General features: G+C 39.4%; 2 protein-coding genes across 7 annotated transcripts in view; one reads left to right on the top strand and one right to left on the bottom strand.

Annotated features, from left to right (window-relative positions):
- Positions 1-15,537, top strand: part of ZZZ3 (zinc finger ZZ-type containing 3) — a 107,891-nt gene extending 92,354 nt beyond the window's left edge. For all 3 annotated transcript variants that reach the window (XM_040470692.1, XM_040470693.1, XM_040470691.1), the window contains 4 exons: positions 260-412; positions 6,205-6,339; positions 9,590-9,690; positions 9,997-15,537. In XM_040470692.1, the coding sequence (XP_040326626.1) occupies positions 260-412; positions 6,205-6,339; positions 9,590-9,690; positions 9,997-10,141 (534 nt within the window). In that variant the 3' untranslated portion in view covers positions 10,142-15,537. The remainder of the gene's footprint in view (positions 1-259; positions 413-6,204; positions 6,340-9,589; positions 9,691-9,996) is intronic.
- Positions 15,538-25,338, bottom strand: part of AK5 (adenylate kinase 5) — a 262,870-nt gene continuing 253,069 nt past the window's right edge. For 3 of the 4 annotated variants that reach the window (XM_040470696.1, XM_040470694.1, XM_040470695.1), the window contains one exon: positions 15,540-16,918. In XM_040470696.1, the coding sequence (XP_040326630.1) occupies positions 16,850-16,918 (69 nt within the window). In that variant the 3' untranslated portion in view covers positions 15,540-16,849. Of the gene's footprint in view, positions 16,919-25,338 lie in introns of all 4 variants that reach the window. The other variant, XM_040470698.1, reaches the window with a different exon arrangement.

Here is a 25,338-nt window from a genome sequence, read left to right as displayed (position 1 = left end):
CAAATATAAGCTAGATAGCATGTGAGCCATTATACTGTTTTTGGAGTATCTCCCCCGCCCCTACATTTTTTTTGTAAATCTGGTTGTGCTTTAAAAATCTAGATAATATAGAAAAAACAACCACATAAGCATGTACTGAAAGGTAGAGCCAGGATCCTTTTAATAGATAGACATGGAGGAAGTAATAGTGTATTTTAGTATCTTTGATTCTTTTAATGATTTTCCAATGTCCAAATTAAAAATTTGTTTTCTCGCTTAGTCTTCCACAAGCAGACGACAGCACCCCCTTAATAAGCATCTCTTTAAACCTTCCACTTTCATGACTTCCCATGAACCACCAGTGTATATGGATGAAGATGATGACCGATCCTGTTTTCATAGCCACATGAACACTGCTATTGAAGAGGCATCAGTAAGTTATCTACTTATATAAAAATATATATACCTGTGTATTTAGGTATCATACAGATCAGGTTACAGAATGAGAACACCAGAATTTTTAAATTATTCCTATCCTTCAGAGAATGTTGGTTTCTTTTAATTAACAAGTGAAGTTTATGGGCTTTTAAAAAAACAATATATTGTTAAATCATTATATATTAATATATATCATATATATTAACACATAATAAAAATAAAAGAAATTTTAACGTGCAAAATAGAGTAGTATAATGAATTCTATATAACATATGTAGTATATTAATAAAAGAAATTTCTAAAACACATATAAAAATAGAGTAGTATAATGAACCTACATGTACTTATTACCCAGCTTCAATAGTTATCAGTTTGTTGTGATCTTATTTTGATTTATACTTTTTACCCACCTCAGCTCCATCCTGGATTATTTTGGGGCAAGTCCCAGACATTACAGAGTATTATTATCATGTTTATAAAAAGGTAATCCTTTACACAAATATACACTCAGTTCACATTTCCCCCAATCATAAATTACAATAGATTTCTTCCTTTCCTTCATTCCCACCCCCTTTTTCCTCTTCATAGAACTTTTTTGCTGAAAAACTGGGTCATTAGAATTTACCACTGTGTGTGTTTTGTTTGCTTCTCTCTGGTGTTACTTCCTCTGTTTTTCTGCTCCCTGAATTTTCTGTAAATTGATAGTGGGTCTAGATAATTGTTATCACTTACTCTGTTTTTCTGCTACCTGCATTTTCTGTAAATCAATGGTAGATCTAGATAATTGACCAGATTCAGATTTGTTAGGGTGGGCAGGACTTCCTTCATGTGTACTTTCATCAGTCTGGTGGTCTTTTCTGTTTTTTTTTTTTGACATAGTAGCCATTGATCATTGCCTGGATTCATTAATTCATTAGATGTTACAAAACAGTGATATTCTCTCAATTCTTCTTTATTTATTTGATAGAATATTCTATAAAGTAACCCTCTCCATCAACTATTTGTTTCCCCCTAAGGTACATATGGAAGAGGCAGTATAACTGCTTGATTCTTCGTTTATTTTCTTATGTTTCAGTACATTGATATTATTGACTTTATTAGTGTTCAGATTGGCCCATTGGTCAGTTGTAACTTACTCAGGTTGGATTTTGGGATCTTTGAACAAGATTCTAGTAGTTTTTGATAGCTTCTTCATTACCTGTTCTGACAAGGAAATTCTAGGATTGTCTTGTATTTTTCCTCTTCAGACCTAGAATTAGTCCTGCTTTCTTTTATTAGGAAATTGTGGAGATGATAGCCTGACTGTAGGAATCCTACTTGATGCTGGCTTGATCATTGTTTTTAGGTCTATTTAATGGATAGAGCTGAGAAATAGGTTATATTATTGTTTAAAAATAATGGGGCACCAGGATGGCTAAGTTGATTAAGCGTCTGACTCTTGATCTTGGCTCAGGTCATGATCTCACAGTACGTGAGTTCAAACTCCACATTGGGCTGTACACTGGCAGTGTGAAGCCTGTCTCTCCTTCTCTCTGCCCCTCCCCTACTAGTGCTCTCTTGCACGCATGTGCTCTCTCTTTCTCTCTCAAAATAAAAACAAACTTTTGAAGAAAAATAAAAAAATAAAAAACCTCAGGGGCACCTGGATGGCTCAGTCGGTTAAGTGTCTGACTTTGGCTCAGGTCATGGTCTCACAGTTTGTGAGTTCTAGCCTCCACATCAGGCTCTCTGCTGTTAGCACTGAGCACTGCTGATACTGTGTCCCCCTGACCCCCATCTATCCCCTGCTTGTGCTCTATCTCTCTCAAAAATAAACATTAAAAAAAAAGACATCGTAAGTTTATATTTTTTAATTTCAGATTCAATTTAAGGACTTTGGGGATTTTACTTCTCCTTATTGATCTTAAATATGTATCTTCTGTCTCCCATGCTGAGAATCCTAGATATCAGTGACATTGACATAATACTCACTTTCTTTGTCTCATAGTGCTCACAGTAGTCTCAGAATATAATAATACTAACCTTACCATCAGCAGTATGATTACTGGAAACAGATTTTTTTGACAGTTCTTTCTTCTTTTCTTTTTTTTTTGCCTTGGGATATATGCCACTGCAGAACTAAAGTCAAATCCTCTTCAAGTAATTCCTCTTGGTGTTATTGACTGCACACTAATTTAGATCAATTTATTTTATTTTCCTTTCCATCCATAGACATTTCTTTTTATTGCTGTTAATATTTTTATTTTACATCCTGAAATTCATTTCCTCAGTAACTAACATGATTCTGGCTCTTTGCTTAAAGGATTATCTTATATCTTTCTTAATACTCTGATTATTTATAATAATTGGCAAAGGAGATTTTAATGAAAGGTCAGCAAGTAAAAGTAAGTCTCTTTTTTTGTTCTGTTTTTAGATTAGCCAAATACCGAGTGTATAATTTGGTATGAAACTACCATAAAGTGATTGTATTCTTCACAAATTTTTCTTTTTAAAATAGCTAATATCTGCTGTGTCTTAAATTTGTACTTTGTTAATATTAGAATTATTCATTTGAAAAATATTGATTCTACATTTTATATATCAGGCCCTGCTAGAGGTCAGCTGCATCGTTGTGCACAAAATATTTATGATCTTTGCTCTTACAAATCTTAGTCTTGTGGGAGGAGATAAATGTGTAATCACATCAATAAATTACAGATTTTAAAAAGTGCTTCAAAAACAACTGATTATAATTATTTAAGAAGTACTTTATTTAGAGTTTGGAGTTTAAGTAGAAGAACTCTAAAGAAGTGGTAGTCAAGGTGACATGTGAAGGAGGAACAAAATTTAGCCAGATGAGGAGTAGATTAATATATGTAATAGATTGAATTTGATTTAACTTTTGTTTGGTTGATTTTATTTATTTATTTTTAAATGAGCACCAGTTCAAATCATTGTGAATTTTGAAATAGCTGTTCAGATATTTATAAAACTACTAGTGGTAAAATTTATAGATTTCAAGTTCTTTTTTTAGGAAATCAATATCTAAAGAAACCATATGATTACATGTATGTACTTCCGTAGTTTTAAAATCTGTACACCATTTTAGCCTCATTTGGAATTAATCATAGGATCTCCTCTTTAAGTAAAGTTTAAAAATGATTTTAACAAGGAAATCTGTTTATGAGGATTTATTTATTTATTTATTTAAAAAAAATTTTTTTTTCCAACGTTTATTTATTTTTGGGACAGAGAGAGACAGAGCATGAACGGGGGAGGGGCAGAGAGAGAGGGAGACACAGAATCGGAAACAGGCTCCAGGCTCTGAGCCATCAGCCCAGAGCCCGACGCGGGGCTCGAACTCACGGACCGTGAGATCGTGACCTGGCTGAAGTCGGACGCCTAACCGACTGCGCCACCCAGGCGCCCCTGTTTATGAGGATTTAAAAAAATTTTTTAATTGTGATAAATACATATGTTCATATTTTTGTGACCCAATCTCCAGAACTCTTTACTTATTAGAAAACTGACACTCAGAACCGTTAAACAGTATCTCCCATTGCCTTCTCCTTCCAGCCCCTGGCAACTCCCTCCTACTTTGTCTCTATGAATTTGGCTACTCTGGGTGCCTCATTTAAGTGGAATCCTGCAGGTTCTGTCCTTTTGTGACTGCCTTTCATCACTTGCCATAATGTATTCAAGATTCATCTACCTTGTAACATGTGCCACTCTTTCCTTCCTTTTTAAGGCTGAATAATAAATATTTCATGGTATGTGTATACCACATTTTATCTATTCATCTGTCATTGGACACTTGGTTTGCTTTCACTTTGTGGCTATTGTGAATAATGTTGCTGTGAACATAGATGTACAAATTCCTGTTCGAGTCCCTGCATTCAGTTCTTTTGGGTGTAGACCCAGAAATGGAATTGCTAGATCCATATGTTAATTCTACATTTACTTTTTTGAGGAACCGCCATACTATTTTCTATAGTGGCTGCAACATGTTACATACTACCCAACAGTGCACTAGGGTTTCAGTTTCTCTATATCCTTGTCAACACTTGTTATTTTCTGTTTTGTTTTGTTTTGTTTTGTTTTGATAGTAGCCATCCTAGTTGTGTGGTGATTTAACTTTACTTAGTCTTGTTGGCCAAATTTAATAGTATCCTTAGATTTAAAATGCAAATTAAAAAATTTGGCATAGTTTCTACTCTTTGTATTTGCTTAAAATATCTGAATTTAATAAATTTCACTATAAAATTCCTTATCACATTATTTAACTAGTTAAGTCACATTGTATTTATTAGTGTTAGATATTTATTACATTACTTAATGTCATTTTCAGTGCTGATATAGAAAGACAGTAGCTGTAATTTAACACTTTAGTTGACAGGAACTTGAAATGAGTGAAAGATGGTGGGAGATAAGGTAAGTGAAGCATGAGATTATAAACAATCTTTTATTCAGCTGAAGACTTTGGACTTGACTCTGTAGACAGTTAGGAAGTCATTTGGAGATTTTAAATCATGGTGGAGCTGGAGGAAGGAGTGATACTATAGAGGACCAATTTGAAAAATTTAAGAAAGTGTTAAGTAGTGACCAATTTTGTTGGATTAAATATGACAGTGAAAAATTAAGGGTAGCTCTTAGATTTAGGCCTTAGGCTGCTGAGTGTATAAGGAGTTACTAAATATTCAGACAAATCTGGGTTCAAATCACCTGACTCCATAATTGATTAATTATGTGACCTTGGGTAAATGTTATTTTTATAGACACCGGTTTCCTTGACATAAAATAAACATTGTAGTTAATAATACCTAATATGAGAGCAAGAGGAATGGGAGGGGTAGGAGTTATCTGGACCAGGATTGATAGACTATGGATGGGGTCAGTGAATTGGAGATGCTTTCAGGAGCATTGTAGATATTAGTGACCATGGGATCATGAGGTCATGAAGGAAAGAAATGGATCATTGATGGCAGAGCACAAATAAATTGGGAGAATAGGTAGGAAGCAGTTAGTGATTCATCTGTCAACTTCAGCTTCATGTATTTCTATAGTTGTAGTATTCATTTTTTATAGTCTTCTAAATGATCATCTTCGTAATTTAGTTTATCCCCTTGGGTAAGACAGGAATGTCCTGCCTTGATTATTGGGAGTATACAGAGCAGAAAGTGGTTTGCTCTTTGTTAAGAAAATGTGATATTTACTTGAGAAAGCATAAAAAATGTTCTAGAGAAGAGGAGCTTCGTGCAGATGAGGTAGAAGTAGATTATAAAGAGTATCACAAGGAGCCATGAATGTGTTGGGATAGGGTTGAGTCTGCATTAGTGTATGACAGAGGTAGGAATCATCCCCTGGTACTTTGTACAGTTCAATATTACTGTTGCATTAAGAAGCCCTCCAAAAGTGTTAGTCTAAAATATTGCTAATAGCAACGCTAATTTTCTGTCAGCCCTATAAGGTAAAGTATCTTAAAAGTGAAAAATATTTTATTAGTAGAAAAATATTCTGTGTCAGTATTTCTTACTGTTTTTTTTTTTAAATGATTTTTTCATGTTTATTTGTTTCTGGGAGAGAGAGAGAGCGTGAGCAGGGGAGGGGCAGAGAGAGAGGGAGACACAGAATCCAAAGCAGGCTCCAGGCTCTGAGCTGTCAGCACAGAGCCCGACATGGGGGCCAACCCACAAATTACGAGATCATGACCCAAGCTGAAGTCGGATACTCAACCAACTGAGCCACCCAGGCACCCCCTGTTAGTTCATTTTGATTATCAGACATTTTTGTTTCCTGTTTTATTATTAGGATGAAGAAAGTATTCCTATTATGTATAGGAATTTACCTGAATATAAGGAACTATTACAGTTTAAAAAGTTAAAGAAGCAGAAACTCCAGCAGATGCAAGCTGAAAGTGGATTTGTACAACATGTGGGCTTCAAGGTAAATTCTACTATTCATTTAATTTTTGGAAGGGTGATAAGAGAGATTTAAAGTAGTTTCTGCAGCTTTAAATTCCAGACTTCCCAGCATACAGATAAAAGTAAGTTTAGCTCTAGTCTTATTCATTTATATAAAGTAGTGTGCTACAGTTTCTGATCTCAGTAGGTTTATGATTCTATGGGAAGAAGACAAACATACAGGTATCTATATTTTGAGGTAAAATATGAGGTGTTTTTGTCTAGCTATTTTTCTTTCTTATTCTCAGTTTTACTGAGATATAACTGACAAAAATTGTATATATTTAAAGTGTACAAAATATTAAGGTGTAAAAACATCACCTCACATAGTTACCTTTTTCGTGTCTGTGTGTGTGTGTGTGTGTGTGTGTGTGTGTGTGTGTGGTGAGAAAAGTGTACTCTCTTAGCAAATTTCAAGTATACAGTACCATATTATTAATCCCATGCTGTCCATTAGACCTCCAGAACTGATTTCTCTTACAATTGAAAATTTGTATCCTTAGACTAACATCTCCTCATTTCTCCCACCTCGCAGCCCCTGGCAACCACTGTTCTACCCTCTGCTTCTGAGTTTGAGTTTTTCATTTCATTCATAAGTGAGATTATATGGCACTTGTTAACTTCTGTGGCTTATTTTACTTAGGATAATGTCCTCCACTTTCTCATCCATGTTATCACAAATGGAGGATTTCTTTTTGTTTTAGGGCTGAATAATATTCCTGTGTGTGTGTGTGTGTGTGTGTGTGTGTGTGTGTGTGTGTGTGTTTCACATTTTCTTTATCCTTTCATCCATTGGAGCTGTTGCTCTTGTTCATAGATGAGAAATTTCTTTTCGCCGTTCAGGCTACTAGAAATATATCCATTCAGTCCACAAAATTTTGAAATACCCATTATGTTCCAGGCACTTTGCTTAACTGCTAGGGATTCATTAGTAAACAAGATGGACTCGGTTTCTGTCCTTATTCTGTTTTCGTCTCATAAGGAATTTAGAGAAATTAAATTAGTAAACATAGTTGACTATGGCTAGAGAACATATCAGAGAGTAGTAGTGCTGCTATTAAGGTGCCTTTGAGATTTACTGAGGAGTTTAAACTTTCCTTAATGAGGTTGGGGAACCATTGAAGAATCTTAAGTAGACAGTAACATGAAATTTGCATTTCAGAAAAATCATTCCAGTTACTTACACTATTAGTATAGATAACCTTGGAGAAGGCAGTGGGTTTAGAGTGGATAATCTCTGACAGCTGTATTGTTAAATTTTGTAAACAGTAATGTATTCATGTATGTTATTTATGTAGTTGAAAAAAAATAGGTGAAGGAGAAAAAGATAATTCTGGACTTAGTATGGAGAATGGAAAGAAGAAAGCAAAGCTAGAGGCAGGGTGACTGGTTAGAAATTCTTTTGGTAATTTAGACCAAAGATGAGAATGTCTGAGGTTTGATTGGTGGCTATGGAAATTGAGAGAGATTGACAAGTTTGAGAACCTTTGGACTTTAGAATTGGCTGTACTTGGTGAGATTGGAGGAAGTAAAACTGAGACCATGAGATATAGATTTGCTGGTAGTGGTATACATAAAAATACTGATGCGTGCTGTGACTGATAAACAGAAACTTAAAATTATACCTCTCATTCTCTAGTATGGCCATTAGCCATACTATATTAAATGATTTTTCCTCTTGATCTTTCCATGACCTTGCTTCTCCATTAGAAATTTTCCTAATTGGTATCTCTGGCCTTTCAAGAGGAAACTCTCCACTTCTCAAAATTTGCCCTAAGACCCAGCTGTGGCTTGTTTACTAACCTGTCGGTCACTCTAGTTGGTCTGATGATCAAAGAAACTAGAAATGAGATTTATTTCCAAAATTGTCCCAAAGACACTGAGGGCTACGACAATGCCACCACACTAAGAAGGAGGTAGATCTGCCTTTTCTTTGTTATGGGCATTAGTAATTAGGCTTCTTCAGGCTTTGAAGAATAATTCAGTAAGATAAAAGTTTAGAGAGGATTTTGGGTTCTCTTGGGTTTGGTAATGATAGCTTGTTAAGTAGTTCTGTAATTATACAGTTTTAACTATGGTATTAAGTCAGTGGTTCTCAATCACGGTCATTATACATTGGTCTGAGGTACCTTTAAATAGTTATTGGGGCACCTGAGTGGCTCAGTTAAGCATCCAATACTTGACTTTGGCCCAGGTCATGATCTCACTGTTCGTGGGATTGAGCCCCCTTTGGGCCCTCCTGAGAGCAGGATACCAGGCTGGGTTTCTCTCTCTGCCTCTTCCTCACGCTGTCTCTCTCTCTCTGTCTCTCTCAAAATAAATAAATAAACTTAAAAAATAAATAGTTATGAACACTCAAATGTCTAAATTTGCAAATGGTTTACTTGAAATTTTATTTACTTTTTAAAAGGAGTTTATTTTGGAGCAACAAGCAAGCATAAATGGGGGAGGGGCAGAGAGGGAGAGAGAATCTTTTTTTTTTTTTTAAATGTTTCTGAGACAGAGACAGAGCACAAGTGGGGGAGGGGCAGAGAGAGAGGGAGACACAGAATCTGAAGCAGGCTCCAGGCTCTGAGTTGTCAGCACAGAGCCTGAGATGGGGCTCGAACTCACAAACCTTGAGATCATGACCTGAGCCAAAGTCGGTCGCTCAACCGACTGAGTCACCTAGGCATCCCGAGAGAGGATCTTAAGTAGACTCCATGCTGTCAGCTCAGAGCCTGATGCAGGGCTCCATCCCACGAACCGTGAGATCCCTACCTGAGCTGAAATCAAGAGTCAGACGCTTAATTGGCTGAGCCACCTAGGCACCCCCTACTTAAAATGTTAAAAAGTCAATTAAAGTAGTAAGTAACACTTACCATGATGAGCATTGAGTAAGTAATGTATAGAATTGTTGAATCACTATATTGTACACCTGAAACTAATAGAACACTGTACTTTACTGGAATTAAAATTAAAAAAAATTTTTTTTAAAGTAAAGTGGAGCATATTGAAGGTCATCCCTTGGTTATTATAATGTACCTGTCACTCACCTGCACATTCATCTTGAATGAATGAAATTTGTGCTAGTTTGCTAGAAATTATATCTAATATACAACCATTTTCGTGTTATATTACTGTCTAGTTCCTTGGGGAGAGAGATGTTTTTGTGCACATCCTTTGTTTCCCAGCAGGAAAAAAAGGTTTTGGAAAAATGTAGCTTAATATTTTTCTCTCTGAAACTTTTCTAGTGCGATAACTGTGGCATAGAACCTATCCAGGGTGTTCGGTGGCACTGCCAGGATTGTCCTCCAGAAATGTCTTTGGATTTCTGTGATTCTTGTTCAGACTGGTAAGTGTTTACTTCATATTAGGTCTTCAGTTTTGACAAGTAAAGAGCTTTTCAGCCACTAGTGAATTTGATTTCCAAACTACTTAGAAAATGACTACATTTAGTGGGTTAAGCTTTGTTGTTGTAGGCAATTAAGAAATTTTCTTTAATTATACCACATCTCAAGTAAATTTCCGTTAGAGATTTTGGTGGATTAAAGAAGTGGAACTGTGAGGAAGTTTTATAATACCTACTCCAAAATGCATCCAGTGCCGTGTATTGATGTGTCTGTGTGTGTGTGTTTGTGTGTGTGTGTTTTCTTTGCAGCCTACATGAAACAGATATTCACAAGGAAGATCACCAATTAGAACCTGTTTATAGGTCAGAGACATTCTTAGACAGAGACTACTGTGTGTCCCAGGGCACCAGTTATAATTACCTTGACCCAAACTACTTTCCAGCAAACAGATGACATGGAAGAGAACATCGTATACTAGTCCTCTTCAACACATAGCAATGGTATCATTGTGAATTATGTGCACAGTTTGGAAAGATTCTCTGCTTTCCCTGAAATGACACTCACAGCATGACAGCTTCCTGAGTGTTCTTGTCAAGTCCAGCTCTGCACCGTTGTGGCTCTAGATCACTGTTCAGCAGCCGAGCATTCCTGGTGAGCAAAGGGTTTCCCTGGTGAATTTCTCACCACCACCTTAAAGCCTTTTAGGTGGTGATATTAAATGGGTGAGATGGAAACGAGAGCACACATTAAAGAGAGTAAATTCCAAAGGTTTCAAAGAACTCGGTCATAAATAGGATAATGAGAAGACAAAGTATTTATATTAAAACAGTTTAGTAGCTTTCAGTTTTGTGAAAATAGTTTTCGGCACAGAAGCTGACTTCTTAGACAAAGTTTTAACCAATGATGGTGTTTGCTTCTAGGATAAACACTTTAAAAGAACTCACTGTCCCAGTGGTGGCCACTGATGGCCTTTAGTAAATCGGAGCTGCTTAACCATATTGATGTCTAATTTCTTTTAACCACAATGAACTGTCCTTATTACCAACAGCGAAGCACTACAGGAGGCACTGTGGCATTGCTTCCTTGACCAGCTCATGGTGTGTGAATGTTATAAAATTGTCGCTCAGATATATTTTTTAAATGTAATGTTATATAAGATGATCATGTGATGTGTACAAACTATGGTGAAAAGTGCCAGTGGTAGTAACTGTGTAAAGTCTCTAATTCACAACATTAATTCCTTTAAAATACACAGCCTTCTGCCTCTGTATTTGGAGTTGTCAGTGCAACTCATCAAAGAAAACTGCCTAATATAAAAATCATATATATGGTAATAATTTCCCTCTTTTGTAGTCTGCACAAGATCCATAAAAGATTGTATTTTTATTACTATTTAAACAAGTGATTAAATTTAGTCTGCGCAGTGAGCAAGAGTTCACATGCATTCTTTTATACTGCTGGATTTTGTTGTGCATCATTTAAAACATTTTGTATGTTTCTTCTTATCTGTGTATACAGTATGTTCTTGAATAATGTTCATTTGTCAGGAGAACTGTGAGAAATAAACTATGTGGATACTGTCTGTTTATATTATAGAATGCTTGTTGTGACTTCCTTTTTGGTTAGATTTTGGATTTGTTTTACTAGTGTTAAAACAAAAAAAAAATTTTTTTAGGGGGTTGCTTTACCTTTCTGTCCTTGAAAAAGAGTAAGGACTATATAGTATTATGGAAATGAACTTGAGAAGCTCTGAGAGAAGATGGTAATCTTTTCACTCAGTGTGTGCTGAGACACTATTTAAACTAGCTTACAAAAAGAACACACACCATGGTTAAAAAGGCTATTATTAATGTCCAGATGTGAAAACTATACTCGGGCTGAAAAATTTTACTCTTAATTTTTTTAGATGAAAGTAAGCCTCTTCACGTGTTTAATTTAAACAGATGGTTTTTGAAAATCACTCTATTCACTGGCAATTATTATTGACTATTGGAAGAGATCACATAAGTATTCTAAGATTAAGTATTATACTCACCTAGTTTTTGGACTAAGTCCCGTTTTTTCCAATTTTAAGTCAAGGGAACGTTATTTAATACTCCTTCAATATGTTGTAGGGTACTAAAATCATACCTTGAATTTTTTTAACTGAGAAAAGTAATGTTATTTTAAGTATAGAAATATGAGAATTTTAAAGTAATATATTGACTAAAGATTACTGATGTTGATAAAATATATTGCATCAGGAAGAACAGGAAATGGACTTGAGCTTTACTTCTTACCCTGGAATCAGTAGTTGGGGGGAAGAAGAAGGAGTTGTTAACATTTGGGCATTTTGATATTAAATGTTAACTGATATATGCTAGGAAATCTGCCTTCTTGCAGCAAGACAGCAGCACTTGGTAGTAACTTCTGTGTTTGTATAGAAATAATACTGATTATTGGGGGAGGACCATTCAGGTTTATTCAAAAATCCCATAAAGTATGCTTTGGAAGAGGGCTGTGTGTGATACAATTCTGATGTAAACAATACACAAAATAAATCCACTTAACTGTATTTTTCAAGAGCAAAGATTTTGAGAACTTTGAGTGGCAAAGAGGATTATTTTCTGCTTGAGTGAAGATGTGTTAATTTTGCATTTTTCACCTTCAGGCAAGTAGTCCTCCTGGCTTAAAAAGGCCCTATATGGTAATAGTAGCAGTGGTAGTAGTAGCACGAGTAGTAATATGGTGGTGGTGTTTTAATTGGCGGACTGCAGGAATAGGCAGGGCTGTCTTTTACAAGTAGTCCTTCGATCTCCTACAGAGAAGTATTGGCCTTAAGAGACAACATAGACCTACTTGTGAAAGCCTTGCATATTAAGTGGTAGGTCAGATGTAGGTCAGATGTATTTCCTGAAATATTATGTTCAAGTTGTTTGATAAGAACTGAAGGAACTTTTAGTGACACCTAAAACCACTGCTTTAAGGTTTAAGCAGAGGAGGCTTTGATCGGTGTGGTGTGCACTAATAACAAGCACAAAACCGAGTAAGTGCTTACTATGAACCAAGCCAGCATACAGTAGCAGATTTAATTCTCGCAACCTTAGGAGAAAGGTGCATTTGTTAACCTGTTTTCATATGAGGAGATCTAGCCAGAGAGGTTAAATAACTTGCCCAAGGTCATATGGTTAGCAGAGTGGTCCTGCTTAGATTTTAACCTAGACAGATTGCTGCAGAGTCACTACCCAATTTATGGAGCAAGAACATTCCCTTTGTGTCAGGCATCACTAAGGTTTGGAGATGGAAGTGTGTAGGGGTTGCTTTTCACTCTTTTTTCCTGGTGTGGCATGGTTCCTAGAGCCACAGACCTGAGGACAGGTCCAGGTTCATGGTACAGAATAGGAAGCAGATCCTTGGATGGGAAGACAGCACTGAGTTCTAGAAAACCACCCAGACGTATAATTTACATATTCTAATTTGACAGCAAACATGTGATCTTGAGGTTTTAGGCAAAGTCTCCTGCCTGAGACAGAATTTGTTTCCATGCATGCTTGGTGCCTCTCACTTAACCTAATAGTATGCCTTACCCAGTTTCCTTCCCTTTTCCCTTGTGTTTAAATTACAGTACAGAAGACAACAGTGTACTGAGATATGAAGAACATTTTTTTTTTCAAGAAAATAGCATATCACAGGTAGTAAGGATAAATACTGTTTTGTGAAAGTCTTTTTTTAGTTATTACTATGGCATGCTATATAAACTGTATTTCTTAATGTAGGTAACAGATTTTGAAAGCCATTGTTCTAGTTGCACTGGATGGAATTGGAAGTACTTGTTTTGTTTTGTTTTTTTTCCAGATAACAAGTAGTTTTTTCCTCCACAGAGATTATAGAGGCATTGACCTTTTAGGTTGTAAAGTATTTTTATTTTTTAACCTTATGAAAATAACCTCCTGTTGATAGAATCCCAGAAAAAAAATACCTTTTTTTTTTTTTTTAACTTTTTTTTTCGTGTAGCCAGTTAAATGAATTTTTGAGCAGTGGTATCCCATTTAGCTCCATAAGGACAAAGACCATCCCTATCTGTGTCCCTGTGGCCTGCCTGGCTCTTAGATTTTTAATAAATATTTAGTACTAGTATAATCAGTGTTTTGATGAGTTATATTTTTTCTCCAGAAAGGTAGGAGAGACCACATATGTCTGAGTGTGTCTGTGAGTGCCTACGTGGGGCCCTTTGGGGGCCTGCCTCGGAGATCTTTATAGGGCTCTGAGAGTATTGAAGAATTGCGTCCTATCTTATCTGGAGGATGTTCAAGCCTGGGTGGCTGAGAAGATTATGGTTTCCTCTGGGTTCCCAGTTAGGCCGTAAACCTTGATTCTCTGCCATGTTTTTAGAGTGAAAGGGCACTGGAGTGGAAATTCTGGGTCCCAGTCCCAATTGTGAAAGTGAGGCACTCAACAAATATTGACAAAGAACCACCTTTTATTGAACTCTAGGAACTAGTAAATGATTTACATGTATTACTAACTTGTTGAATACTTGCAACCCCTCTGTGAGGTTGCTTACTATTATGTCCACTGTACAGATGAAATAACCAAGTTTCAGAGGATATAAGTGTTAGCTTTTAATAATTGGGTGTGGGATGGAGGGTATAAAGCTTTGCCCTTCTAGAGCCTTATGGTCTAATGCAGAAGAGCACCAGTAAACACATAAATATAAAATACTACATAAAGTTAGGCAGAGATAAATGTTGTGAAGAAAATAATGTTTGAAGAAAAATGGTGGAAGAATGAGGACCAGCCTGTCATTTTAGATGGAGTAATCAAAGAATGCTCGATGAGACCTGGACGGAGTGAGGGAATCGGCCTGTGGATAACCTGGAGGAAGAGGCGGGACAGCAACAACGAGGGTCTGATCCAGCAGAGATCTTGGCTTGTTCAGGCAACATTAAGAGGGCCCGTGTAGCTTGAGCCAAACGAGCAAGAGGAGAATGTAGTTGATGGGGTGATACAGGGTACAGAGGCAGAGCAGGTGAGGCCTTGAATGTAGACCATTGTAAAGGAGTTTGGATTGTGTTCTGATGTCTTTCACATACACACAAGGGCTTCTGCTGGGCAGAGACCTCTAAGATCCTTTCCTGCTCTAAAATCCTGTGACTTTAAAGTAGTGATGTCATTTCAAGCCATCCACGTCCGTAACACGTTTTAGCAGTCTGTTGCATCTCCAGATCCTCTTCAGGGGCAAAGCCATTTATTTACCTCTGCCGATTCCTTTTTTTTTTTCAAGAGGACAGCCAGCTACAGCCATAAAGGTCACGGCATCTGTTGTCTCCTATCCCGTACTCAAGCTGTCCGAGCTGTGGTAGGCATGAACTGTGTTTGCCAATATGTGGTATGTGTTTAAAGAATGTTAATTCCTACAAAGAGTCATTCTGTGTTTTTGGCATAACTGATCATTTTCACCCTCTGATTCTGATTTGCTCAAATGCTCCTTGTGCTCCCGTACAGAGAGTGAGACAACTGGGGTGGTAATAAAGTACTTGATAACTGTGTGAGTTGAAGGAACATGCCCCTTTTTGGTAATACAGGCATAATTGTAACCAAAGAAATTTAATTTCTTCTTTAGCAAACACTACATTTCTGTTTAAGAATGATTGCTAGGGCAAAAGGAAACATAAAAATTACCATGTATCATGAGTACACTGAGAATTCTCTATGTAATAGCTCAGAACTGATCTACGGCCAAAATTAAAACCATATGAGCATATCATAAATCTCAACTATTAACTGTGTTTGCTTCTAATTCTGTTTGGAATAAGGCTTCAAGTGCTTTCCAGAATGATGTGAGTTACAAATAAATAGAAAAAGAGCTATGCTGTGTTCCATTTATTTTATTTGTACATATATCCATTTCAAGAAAAAAAAAATGACTTTAAAAATACAATTCTGTCCCAGAATTGGATCCTTATCAGCACGACCATTGAAGGGAAAAGAACAGCATGCAAACTGAAACTATGGTCATTTGTAGTGACTGAATGGAAGATGCAGTTATTCCAGGAGAATATATAAGAAGCTCTGATTTGGCAACTGATAACACAAAAGAGAACCCAAACCTCACTGGTTTGAAGCAGGGTAAAGCACAGTTTTACATATGGATATGATAAGGTTTGCACAGCCCTGGAAAAGGCCCGTATGAAACAAATACAGCACTGGGATCTGTTAAACATCATGTACTGACATGCCTCTCCCACCCACATCAGTATTGTTACTGTTACTTTCTTGTTTGGCAGTAATAAATACACGATCTTATAAAATCAAAACTATAAGTTGACATTATTCCAGTGAACGCAGTAACAAATCACCTCATGCTTTACGTTATGTTTGGTCATTGGTATTAATGTATAATTGCTGAAATGCACCACCAGGTGTAAAAGAGATTAGGTTAGACAATTTATTCAATTTGTTTTCTTTGTCATATGACAGTATTCCAAGTAGTAGCCAGTTTCCTAAAAATGAATGCAGAAATGTTATTGGTGACTAGTCTGGGTTTTACAGCCTTGGAAAAGCTATACAATTTCACATTGTTTTACTTATCAAATTTTCAAATTTAATCATATTTCTTATCACCACTTGGAGCTATCAGACCAGTCTCTCTGGCTCTGAGCTACTAGTGGATGAGACTTGAGGAAACAGCCACTAGAGGAGGTACCCAGGTGCCTCCCCGCCCCATGGTAAGGCCCTTTATCAGGCAACAGCATGTAAATCTTGGGGTGAGGAAGGAAAATGTGATGGGGCATTAGGGGGGCACTAACCCCCTGTTTGATGACAGAGAAATGGTCAGACTAGCAGGTCCTGAGGGCACAACTGAACACCACGCTCTGTTCACGTACTAGCTAGCAGCTCTGAGGCACAGCTGATGTGACGGAAGAGTGTGCGTGCTGGGGGTGCGGACGGCTGTCTGAATTAGGAAGAAGAGGTTAGATAATACCAAATACACCATGCATGATTTCCAGACACCTCTCGGAAAGGTCAAGCTCAGAAGCAAACAGCAATGTCAGGATCTGGGGTGGGGTGGGGATGGGGGACACAAACGGTTTAACTTTAAACAATATTGTGTTAAGGGATGAGCCTTTTAATATTTTTTTCTGTCTCCACTCTCCTTGATGTGCATGCTTTTTTTTGCCTTCAGAAAATAGAGTCAATAGCTGTGCAGAGTTGAAGAAAAACTTCCTCCGGTGTCCCCTCTGCATTTACCTATATTTAAAGGGAAAAAGAAAGTCTTAAAAAATCTTTGTTAAATAAGACCATTTTTAATAATAAAAGAATTGCCTGCTCTAGGCACCCAAACCACAGAGAAAAAAGTGAGTGGTTGTTAAAAAGAAAAACAACAAAAAAACTAGGTTTATCTAAATTAAAACATCAAGGAGATACCACTGCACACCTATTAGAATGGACAAAATCCAAAATGCATCAGCAAATGCCGGTAAAGATGCGGTACAGTACTCATTCTTTGTTGACGGGAATGCAAAATGGTACAGCCACTTTGGAAGGCGGTTTGGCAATTTCTTACAAAATTAAACATTCTTACCGTATAATCCAGGAATTGCGCTTCTTGGTATTTACCCAAAGGAGCTGAAAACTTACTTAACGTCCACACAAAAACTTGCACATGGATTGTTTATAGGAGCTCTGTTGATAATTGTTAAAACTTGGAAGCAACTAAGATTTCATTAGGTGAGTGGAAAAACTGTGGTATCCAGACAGTGGAATGTTATTCAGTGCTCACAAGAAATGAATTACTAAGCCATGAACAGACTTGGAGGAAACTTCAATTCCTATTATGAGGTTAAAAGAAGCCAATCTGGAAAGACTCCATACCATACGACATTCTCAAAAAGGCAAAACTATGGAGACAGTAAAAAGATTGGGTTGTGGCCAGAGAGGAATGACTAGGTGGGACAAAGAGGACTGTTACAGTAGTGAATGGTGGATACATGTCAATAAACATTTGTCAAAATCCAAGGGTGTGAACACCAGGAGTGAACCCTAATATAAACCAGACTAATGTTGAGAATGATGTATTGATGTAGATTTCATCGATGAACCTACCATTGTGTGGGATGTGGCTAGTAGGGGAGGTCGTGTGTGTGTCTGGGGACAGGGCTACATGAGAATTCTGTACTTTATACTTTTTGCTGTGAATTTAAAACTAAAAATTGGTTTAAAACAACGAAACGTAGGTGCTTTGTTGAGGTAAAGTATTGTTAAGGCTCATGGAAACACTAGAATTAGTTAAAAGGCTTCCGTGTTCTAGAGCATTTGGACAGGATGGGCATAGGGCTTTGGGTCATGGGCGAGGTGGGGGGGCTGGCGTGTAGAGAAGAAGAAAGCTGGGACCTCCACTTGCGGGTGTGCTAAGTGCAGACTCCCCTCAGACGTTGCTGGCACACCACTGCGAGGAGCCAACAGCAGAAGAAGCGGCAGGGAGCGGACTTCCTGGGTGTTAAGGCACAACTACCCCTTCCTCTCTCAAAATGTCCCAACGTTGGGGATGCCTGGGTGGTTCCGTCAGTTAAGCGTCTGACTTCCGCTCAGGTCAGGATCTCACAGTTCGTGAGTTGGAGCCCTGTATTGGGCTCTGTGCTCGCACTCAAGAGCCTGCAGCCTGCTTCAGATTCTGTGTCTCCCTCTCTCTCTGCCCCTCCCCGCCTCACAGTCTGTCACTCTCAAAAATAAACATTAAAAAAAAAGTGACCCAGCATCGTACCAATCACCGAGGTATGTCCCAGGCACAGGAAGAGGAGACCTGGTGACCCACAGGACCCGCGGGAGGGGCGGGCAGCGAGCCTGCTGAGGTGCAACTCTCAACCTTCATCTCCACAGGGCCTCATTTCTGCGGTTGGGCTGGGCCGTCTAATCTGCATATTTAACAAATTCTCCAGATTTCCCTGTGGGTTATCTTGGACCACACTGATTTCTTCCAATCTTGTCTACCTTCTTTGCACAAACTAGTTTCGATTTCACAACACTAGAGACTTCACAGATTCCAGAGATAGAATAAGTTCTCAAAAACAAAACACCAAAACTAAAAAACCACATTTAAATATCCCAGAAAATAGGTACAACAGTGTTTCTAGAAGTGTCGTTTGTAATAGCCCCAAGCTGGAAAAATCACACTAGTCCATGAGCAGTAGATGGATAAATAAATTGTGGCATAGTCACAGGCTGGACTAGAATAGTGCTGGAAGAAACACTACAGCTACTATGTTGAACAACAGGGATGACTCTCCCAAAGTTGTGGTGAGGGAAAGAAGCGGGTCTTGAAAGAATATGCGTGCAGTGCAATTCAAGTTCTGTAAAATCCAAGAACACGCAAAGCTACATCGTGTAGGTTCGGGATCCATACATAAGTGGTAAAACCATTAAGAGAAGCAAGAAGATGATTATGAAAGTCAGGAGTGGCTCCGGCTTGGAGAGAGGACGGAGGAGGTGACTGGGGAGACCCAGGGAGCCTCTGCCATTCTTTCCTACTTCCTGGGCCTGTGTGGTGATTACACAGTGTTTGTTTTATAATTCCCCAAACTGTATATATGGCTTTTATGCATAACCATGTGTGTGATAAATCTCCCAATAAGAAAATTAAAATAAAAAAAAAATTTAAGCGCCCTCCCCCAACATGTCCTACCCCTTCCTTCTAGGAAGTCAAAGACAGCAGTCTGCAACTTGTCTCCCTGGCTACAGGCTTTCCATCTGAGGGCAGAGACTTCGGCTTCGCCCTGTGTGTCCCTCACGGCACCTTGCCTCTTGTTTTACCTCTCCTTCCTCTTCTTTCAACCAACAAACGCTTCCTGGGTGCTAACATTATGTGCTGGAGATACCAAGCTGAACAAGACAAAATGACCCTGCTCTCACAGAGCTCACAACTCAAGAACAGAGATGAAGAATTAACAGGAATTTATGCTGTTTTGAGGCCAGTACAGGAGCTGTGGATACAGGAACACCTTCCACCATGTTGGGAGGGCAGGGAGTTTCCTGAGGAAAATCGTCATCAGCAGCAGCAGCAGCAGCAGCACTACAGAAGCATAAGTGCTTTTATTTTTTAATAAAATATTTTTAATTAAAATGTTTTTCTACCTCTGCCCTTGCTTCACTTCCGCCCTTATTTGCTAGCTCACTTCCTTCTTCCCTCCGTCTCATCATGTCTGAAGTCTTCCTTCGCCCCCTCCCTGGCTCTCTCTCTTCCTCCCTCCCTGAGTCCCTCGCCTCCTCACTGGCTCTCATTCCATTCCATTCCATTAAAAAGCGGTTTTTTGTTTGTTTGTTTGTTTGTTTTTAACGTTTATTTATTTTTTTGGGACAGAGAGAGACAGAGCATGAACGGGGGAGGGGCAGAGAGAGAGGGAGACACAGAATCGGAAACAGGCTGCAGGCTCCGAGCCATCAGCCCAGAGCCCGACGCGGGGCTCGAACTCACGGACCGCGAGATCGTGACCTGGCTGAAGTCGGACGCTTAACCGACTGCGCCCCCCAGGCGCCCCCCAAAAAGCGGTTTTTAAACAGGTAGTTCTGACAGTGATCTTGGGAGGACAGATACTATCCCCACTTCACACATGACAAAACTGAGGCTCTGAAAGATGAATTAAATTTCCCAAGGTCCTACAGCTAAGTAAGTGGCAGGGACCTGGTGGAAACCAAGGTCTCTGACTCCAAAGTCCTTGCACTTCCCGACCACATTAGAATATGTCCACCAGCTCAAAATGGCTGCTTGGCTGAGTCTGGTTGGGGCAACAAGGAGTGAAGCTGGAACGGTAGGCCTGTGTGGATCATAAAGAGGCTTATAGATTCTGTTACATGATAATGGGAATTACGTAAGGGTTTTTAAAGTATGAGTTGATACAATCAAACGGGTACACAGAAGCTGATAAATGTTTGCTTAGTCAAAAAATTGCAGGAGGGTTGAAGTGCAAGGCAAAGAGCACTGTAGTAGGAGCCATGATACCTGTATTAATCCCCAGTCGGCTTCAGGACTCGGACTAGACATTCATCCTCCTGGTGCCTCAGTTTCCTCCTCTGTTCTATAAAGGGACTGATGACAGACGTGTAACCTCCAGGTTCGGTTCCAGCTCTGATACCCTATGCTATTCCAAATCTCAGTTCACGTTTTTTGTGGGGATCAGGCGCCCATCAGTGGGCATCAGGACTGTTGAGTTTAGTTTGGTGTTGCCAGTCAAGCTGAGCCTGGAGTGGATATGTATTTGAAGATAACGAGAGCCTTCTCTGTGGAGAGACCAGCATGTGCAAAGGGATAGAAATCTGCAAGCACCTGGAGTTTTCAGGGATCAGTGGGTCTTTGTTGGGGACAGAGCAAATGCTGCTTCAGTTGGAGGAAGGAGAACAGGAGGCTGGAAAAATAGGTCGGGAGGAGGTTGTGCCTCCATAGATTTACCTATTCTGGACATTTTCTATATATGGAATCACATAGTGTATGGGTTTTTTTTTAATTTTTATTTTTCACTAAGCACTGTCTTCATGGTTCACCCATGTTGTATGGGTGTCATTACTGTGTTCCTTTTTCTGGCCCCATAATGCCTTCTCTTTAACCTGCATGTACAGGACATGCTTTGGAATGCCTGCCTTCCTAACATCACTTTTCAGCAAATCTGCTGCTGCTCGCTGCCTTGCTGAACCTGCCCTTGCCTTATCAAACCCTATAAGGAGGGAAGATTGTTAACTCACTTTCCTTGGCCCCTCTCATGGCCCGTGTAGTGGGCACGGGTAAGAAGGTAGCGATCCATTAACACTTAGCTTATTGTTTACACTGTCCATGACATTATTAGTGGCAGGTCTCTGGTCCCCCTGTTCAGTGGATTCTCACACGGAGAATATTTTAAGAGAACAATAAGGGACTTTTAGAGATTTTCATGTTACTCCTGGGTAAGTCAAAAGAAATGGGAAAGAACCAATTTACTAAGTGCATTTTAAGTTACAGAAACTATTCTCAGTGCTTACAACTTTAGCAAATTTAAACCCACTAACAGGGTGCCAGTGTTTAACACCCTTAGTGAACAGATAAGAATCCTGTAAACTGGGGGTGCCTGGGTGGCTCAGTCAGTTAAGCGTCCGACTTCGGCTCAGGTCATGATCTCATGGCTTGTGAGTTCGAGCTCCATGTCAGGCTCTGTGCTGACAGCTCAGAGCCTGGAGCCTGCTTCGGATTCTGTGTCTCCCTCTCTCTCTGCCCCTCCCCTGCTCACGCTCTGTCTCTGTCTGTTAAATAAACGTTAAAAAAAAAAAAGAAAAAGAAAAAGAGTCGTGAAAACTGTTTTGTGTGAAGGGGACTTCCTCAGTAATTGAGCAAACTTAAAAGACCCCCAATTCTGAATCAGCAGAGTCAGAATGTATGAAGCTTTAATGTATTTCATTTAATTGAAACCTAGATAAGTGGATGTGCTTTTGACTTTAAGAACCTATCTTTTTGAGTCAAAGACTTAATATAAAATCCTGCAATAAGTGATCAGTAGAGGAAGTATTTTTTTTTAAATATTTTTCTTTTCCTGAATATTAAGCTTTTTAAATTTTTTTTTTCCACGTTTATTTATTTTTGGGACAGAGAGAGACAGAGCATGAATGGGGGAGGGGCAGAGAGAGAGAGGGAGACACAGAATCGGAAACAGGCTCCAGGCTCCGGCCATCAGCCCAGAGCCTGACGCGGGGCTCGAACTCACGGACCGCGAGATCGTGACCTGGCTGAAGTCGGATGCTTAACCGACTGTGCCACCCAGGCGCCCCGAGGAAGTATTTTTTTTAACAATAAAAGAAAAAAAAAGCTACCAGCAAGTGAACAGGAAATAGGATTGAATTTCTGAGTTTTCACCTGACTTCTCAAAGGAGAGCAGTCAGTGATAATATTTCCCGCAGTCAGCAGAACATACTGCTAAATTAGGAAAGTCGTTACACTGCCTTAGGAATTGCAGGCTTTGTCTACTCCTTCTCTTTCATTCTGTGAAGTGAATCTGCAAACCATAAAACGGCTGGTTCCAACACTGCCCAGGTCTAGTTGTGTTTCTCCTGAATTTCCCACGCTGTGACAAACAGGGCTGGAGTTTTAATTTTGTTTTTCATGTATTGGCGCCATGGGGCTTCTGAGACTGACCCAGGCTGCCACTGGTTTACGACTGTTGTGTGCACCACCTTCTCACTCTTTTCATCTTGTCCTCTGAGCCAGACGGAGCCTCACACCGCAGGGATCCCTCACCACCAGATGAGGCTCCGCAAAGGCAAAGCCCTTAATATGCAGCACCTGCGTGCTGTCTGGGGCCAAGCATCAGATGCATTCTTCAAAAGTTAGGGTTATGTAGACGCTTCCGGGGACTCCTCCAATTCACATATCCAGTCGGGACACAGATTTCTCCTTATTCTCAAGGCCCTAGGAAGCAAGAGGGCTATGTATACCTTTACTTTAGAGAGCTTTTAGGACAAGCGTTAGCAACAATTTTAGGCTGATTTATAATCTGCATATTAATGGCTTCTCTGTACATAGGATTTTCCAAAGCACAAGCGTTTACAATCTTTCCTTCTTTTTCCTCTTCCTCCCAATTTTGCCTGAAGTTTAAATTTGGCTGGCAGCTCTTTTCATAGACATCCACAAAATTCTAAAACATATCTTATCAGTCATTTCCCTGTTTAAAATACCAGCAGTATTTAGTTGGAACTTTCTAAGATGGTCTAGAACTGTACTATCCAATGCAGTAGCCATAGGGGGCTTCTGAACACTTGAAAGGCAGCCAGTACAACCGAGGAGCTGACTTTTTAATGCTATGTAGTTAAAATCAATCTAACTTTTAAAACTGGTACTTGGACTCCCTTATTAGAAAATTCAAAAATATATTGGAACAACTAGAGTATGTGAGATCTGCCATTTTAACCACAAATTTTATGGAATATAAATACGATCTATTTCTGATGAAAATTTAGCATCTGAATTGTGTTATGCTTAAGTACTGGATTTTGAAGACATATTAGAAAATAAAGTACCTCATAATTTTTATCTTCAACGTTTTTATTTATTTTTGGGACAGAGAGAGACAGAGCATGAATGGGGGAGGGGCAGAGAGAGGGAGACACAGAATCGGAAACAGGCTCCAGGCTCTGAGCCATCAGCCCAGAACCTGACGCGGGGCTCGAACTCACGGACCGTGAGATCGTGACCTGGCTGAAGTCGGATGCTTAACCGACTGCACCACCCAGGCACCCCTCATAATTTTTATATTGATGGCATGTTGAGAAGCTAAGACTTAGGATATATCGGGTTCAATAAAATCTATTTTCAAGCTCATTTCATTTGGTTCTACTTATTTTTTTCTTGTTAATGTGACTACTAGGAAATTTTAAATCTATGTATGTGGCCCATGTTCTATTTCTGTTGGACCATGCTGGGCTAGCAAATTTGTTGAATGAAGGAGGAATGAATGAATGGATTCAGGTCCTTCATGGTCTTGCTTCAGCCTTGCTTTCTGGTCTAGTGTGTTACTGCTTTTGTTCATCGGCTCTGCACTAGCTACATCTTGTGCTAACATTCTTGGGCTCTTCCATGTGTCAGTGCCTTTGTCTCCTTCTCCTCTGTCCATTATGAACTTGTATTCATCCTTTAGGACCTGTTCAAATGTCGTCTTTTCTCTGAAGCCCTCACCTACCTTTCCAGGTGCGGTACTCCCAAAGGCCCAGAACATTCTGTAAATCTTATTACTATATTTACCACTTTGCTGTGGTGCAGAACTTCATGGGTGTCTTTTCCTCTCGGAATTCCTGGAATTAACCACCATGCCTTGGACGTCAGAGATGCCCCAGTCTTCTGTTGGCTTCTAGAATCCACGGCAGGGGCTCGTGGAGACGTTGTGAGTTAAAGTGAAGCCCAGTGAATGGACTGCCCTGAGCTGGCCAAAGGCAGAGCCTGCCACGTGACTGGAGCAACCACAGGGGAAGGAAGTCAAGAAAGTGAATAGAAGAGCACAGGGTCTGGAGTTCTCTTCTGCCTACTGTTCTGGGAGGCAGGATGCAGACACGCACTGAGCACAACTCATTTCAACAGGACCACAGGGGAGCAAAGCAGATTGCACTGAATCAAAAGCTCTTTGCGGGGAATCTAGTGCAGGCCTGACAGGAAGGGCGGGGGGTGGAGAGACTAGTCAAGCAGAATAATGAAGAATGAGTTTCTTAAGACTCTGGGAGACAGATGGAAGATTTATGCCTCATTTGTCAGGTGAGAGGACAGAACCTTGGGGCTCCTTGAAGTCACCTGCCCTTTCGTGCACCTCTTTTTACTGGGCAGGCAGGAGGATGGAGAGCTGTCTCCAAACCCAGGCTGCTACTGGCACTCACCCAGGGCAGTTCCAGCCCGAACCCAGCACGCTTCACACTCAACCGAGAAGCAAACTCAGCGGGGGAGGGGCATTGATAGAAGAGGCCAAATAGCCAGGAACTGAGAAGTCCAGAAGCTTTTCTGCATTCAAAAAACTCTTCTCAGGGGGACATGGAGAGAGAAGGAAGTGCAAACGAATGGGTTAAAAAAAGACTGCTTAAAATAGCTCAACAATCTCTCCTACTAGACACAAAAGCCTAAATAAGGGTGTTCCAGTTCCTGCACAGTTGTTAGTAGTAGACAAAACAACCAAACT

This window comes from Herpailurus yagouaroundi, unplaced genomic scaffold (assembly GCF_014898765.1).
Source record: "Herpailurus yagouaroundi ecotype Mexico unplaced genomic scaffold, PumYag 77, whole genome shotgun sequence".
Classification (NCBI taxonomy): domain Eukaryota; kingdom Metazoa; phylum Chordata; class Mammalia; order Carnivora; family Felidae; genus Herpailurus; species Herpailurus yagouaroundi.
Note: the sequence above shows the minus strand (reverse complement) of the source record. Positions and strands in the feature narration are given on the sequence as shown.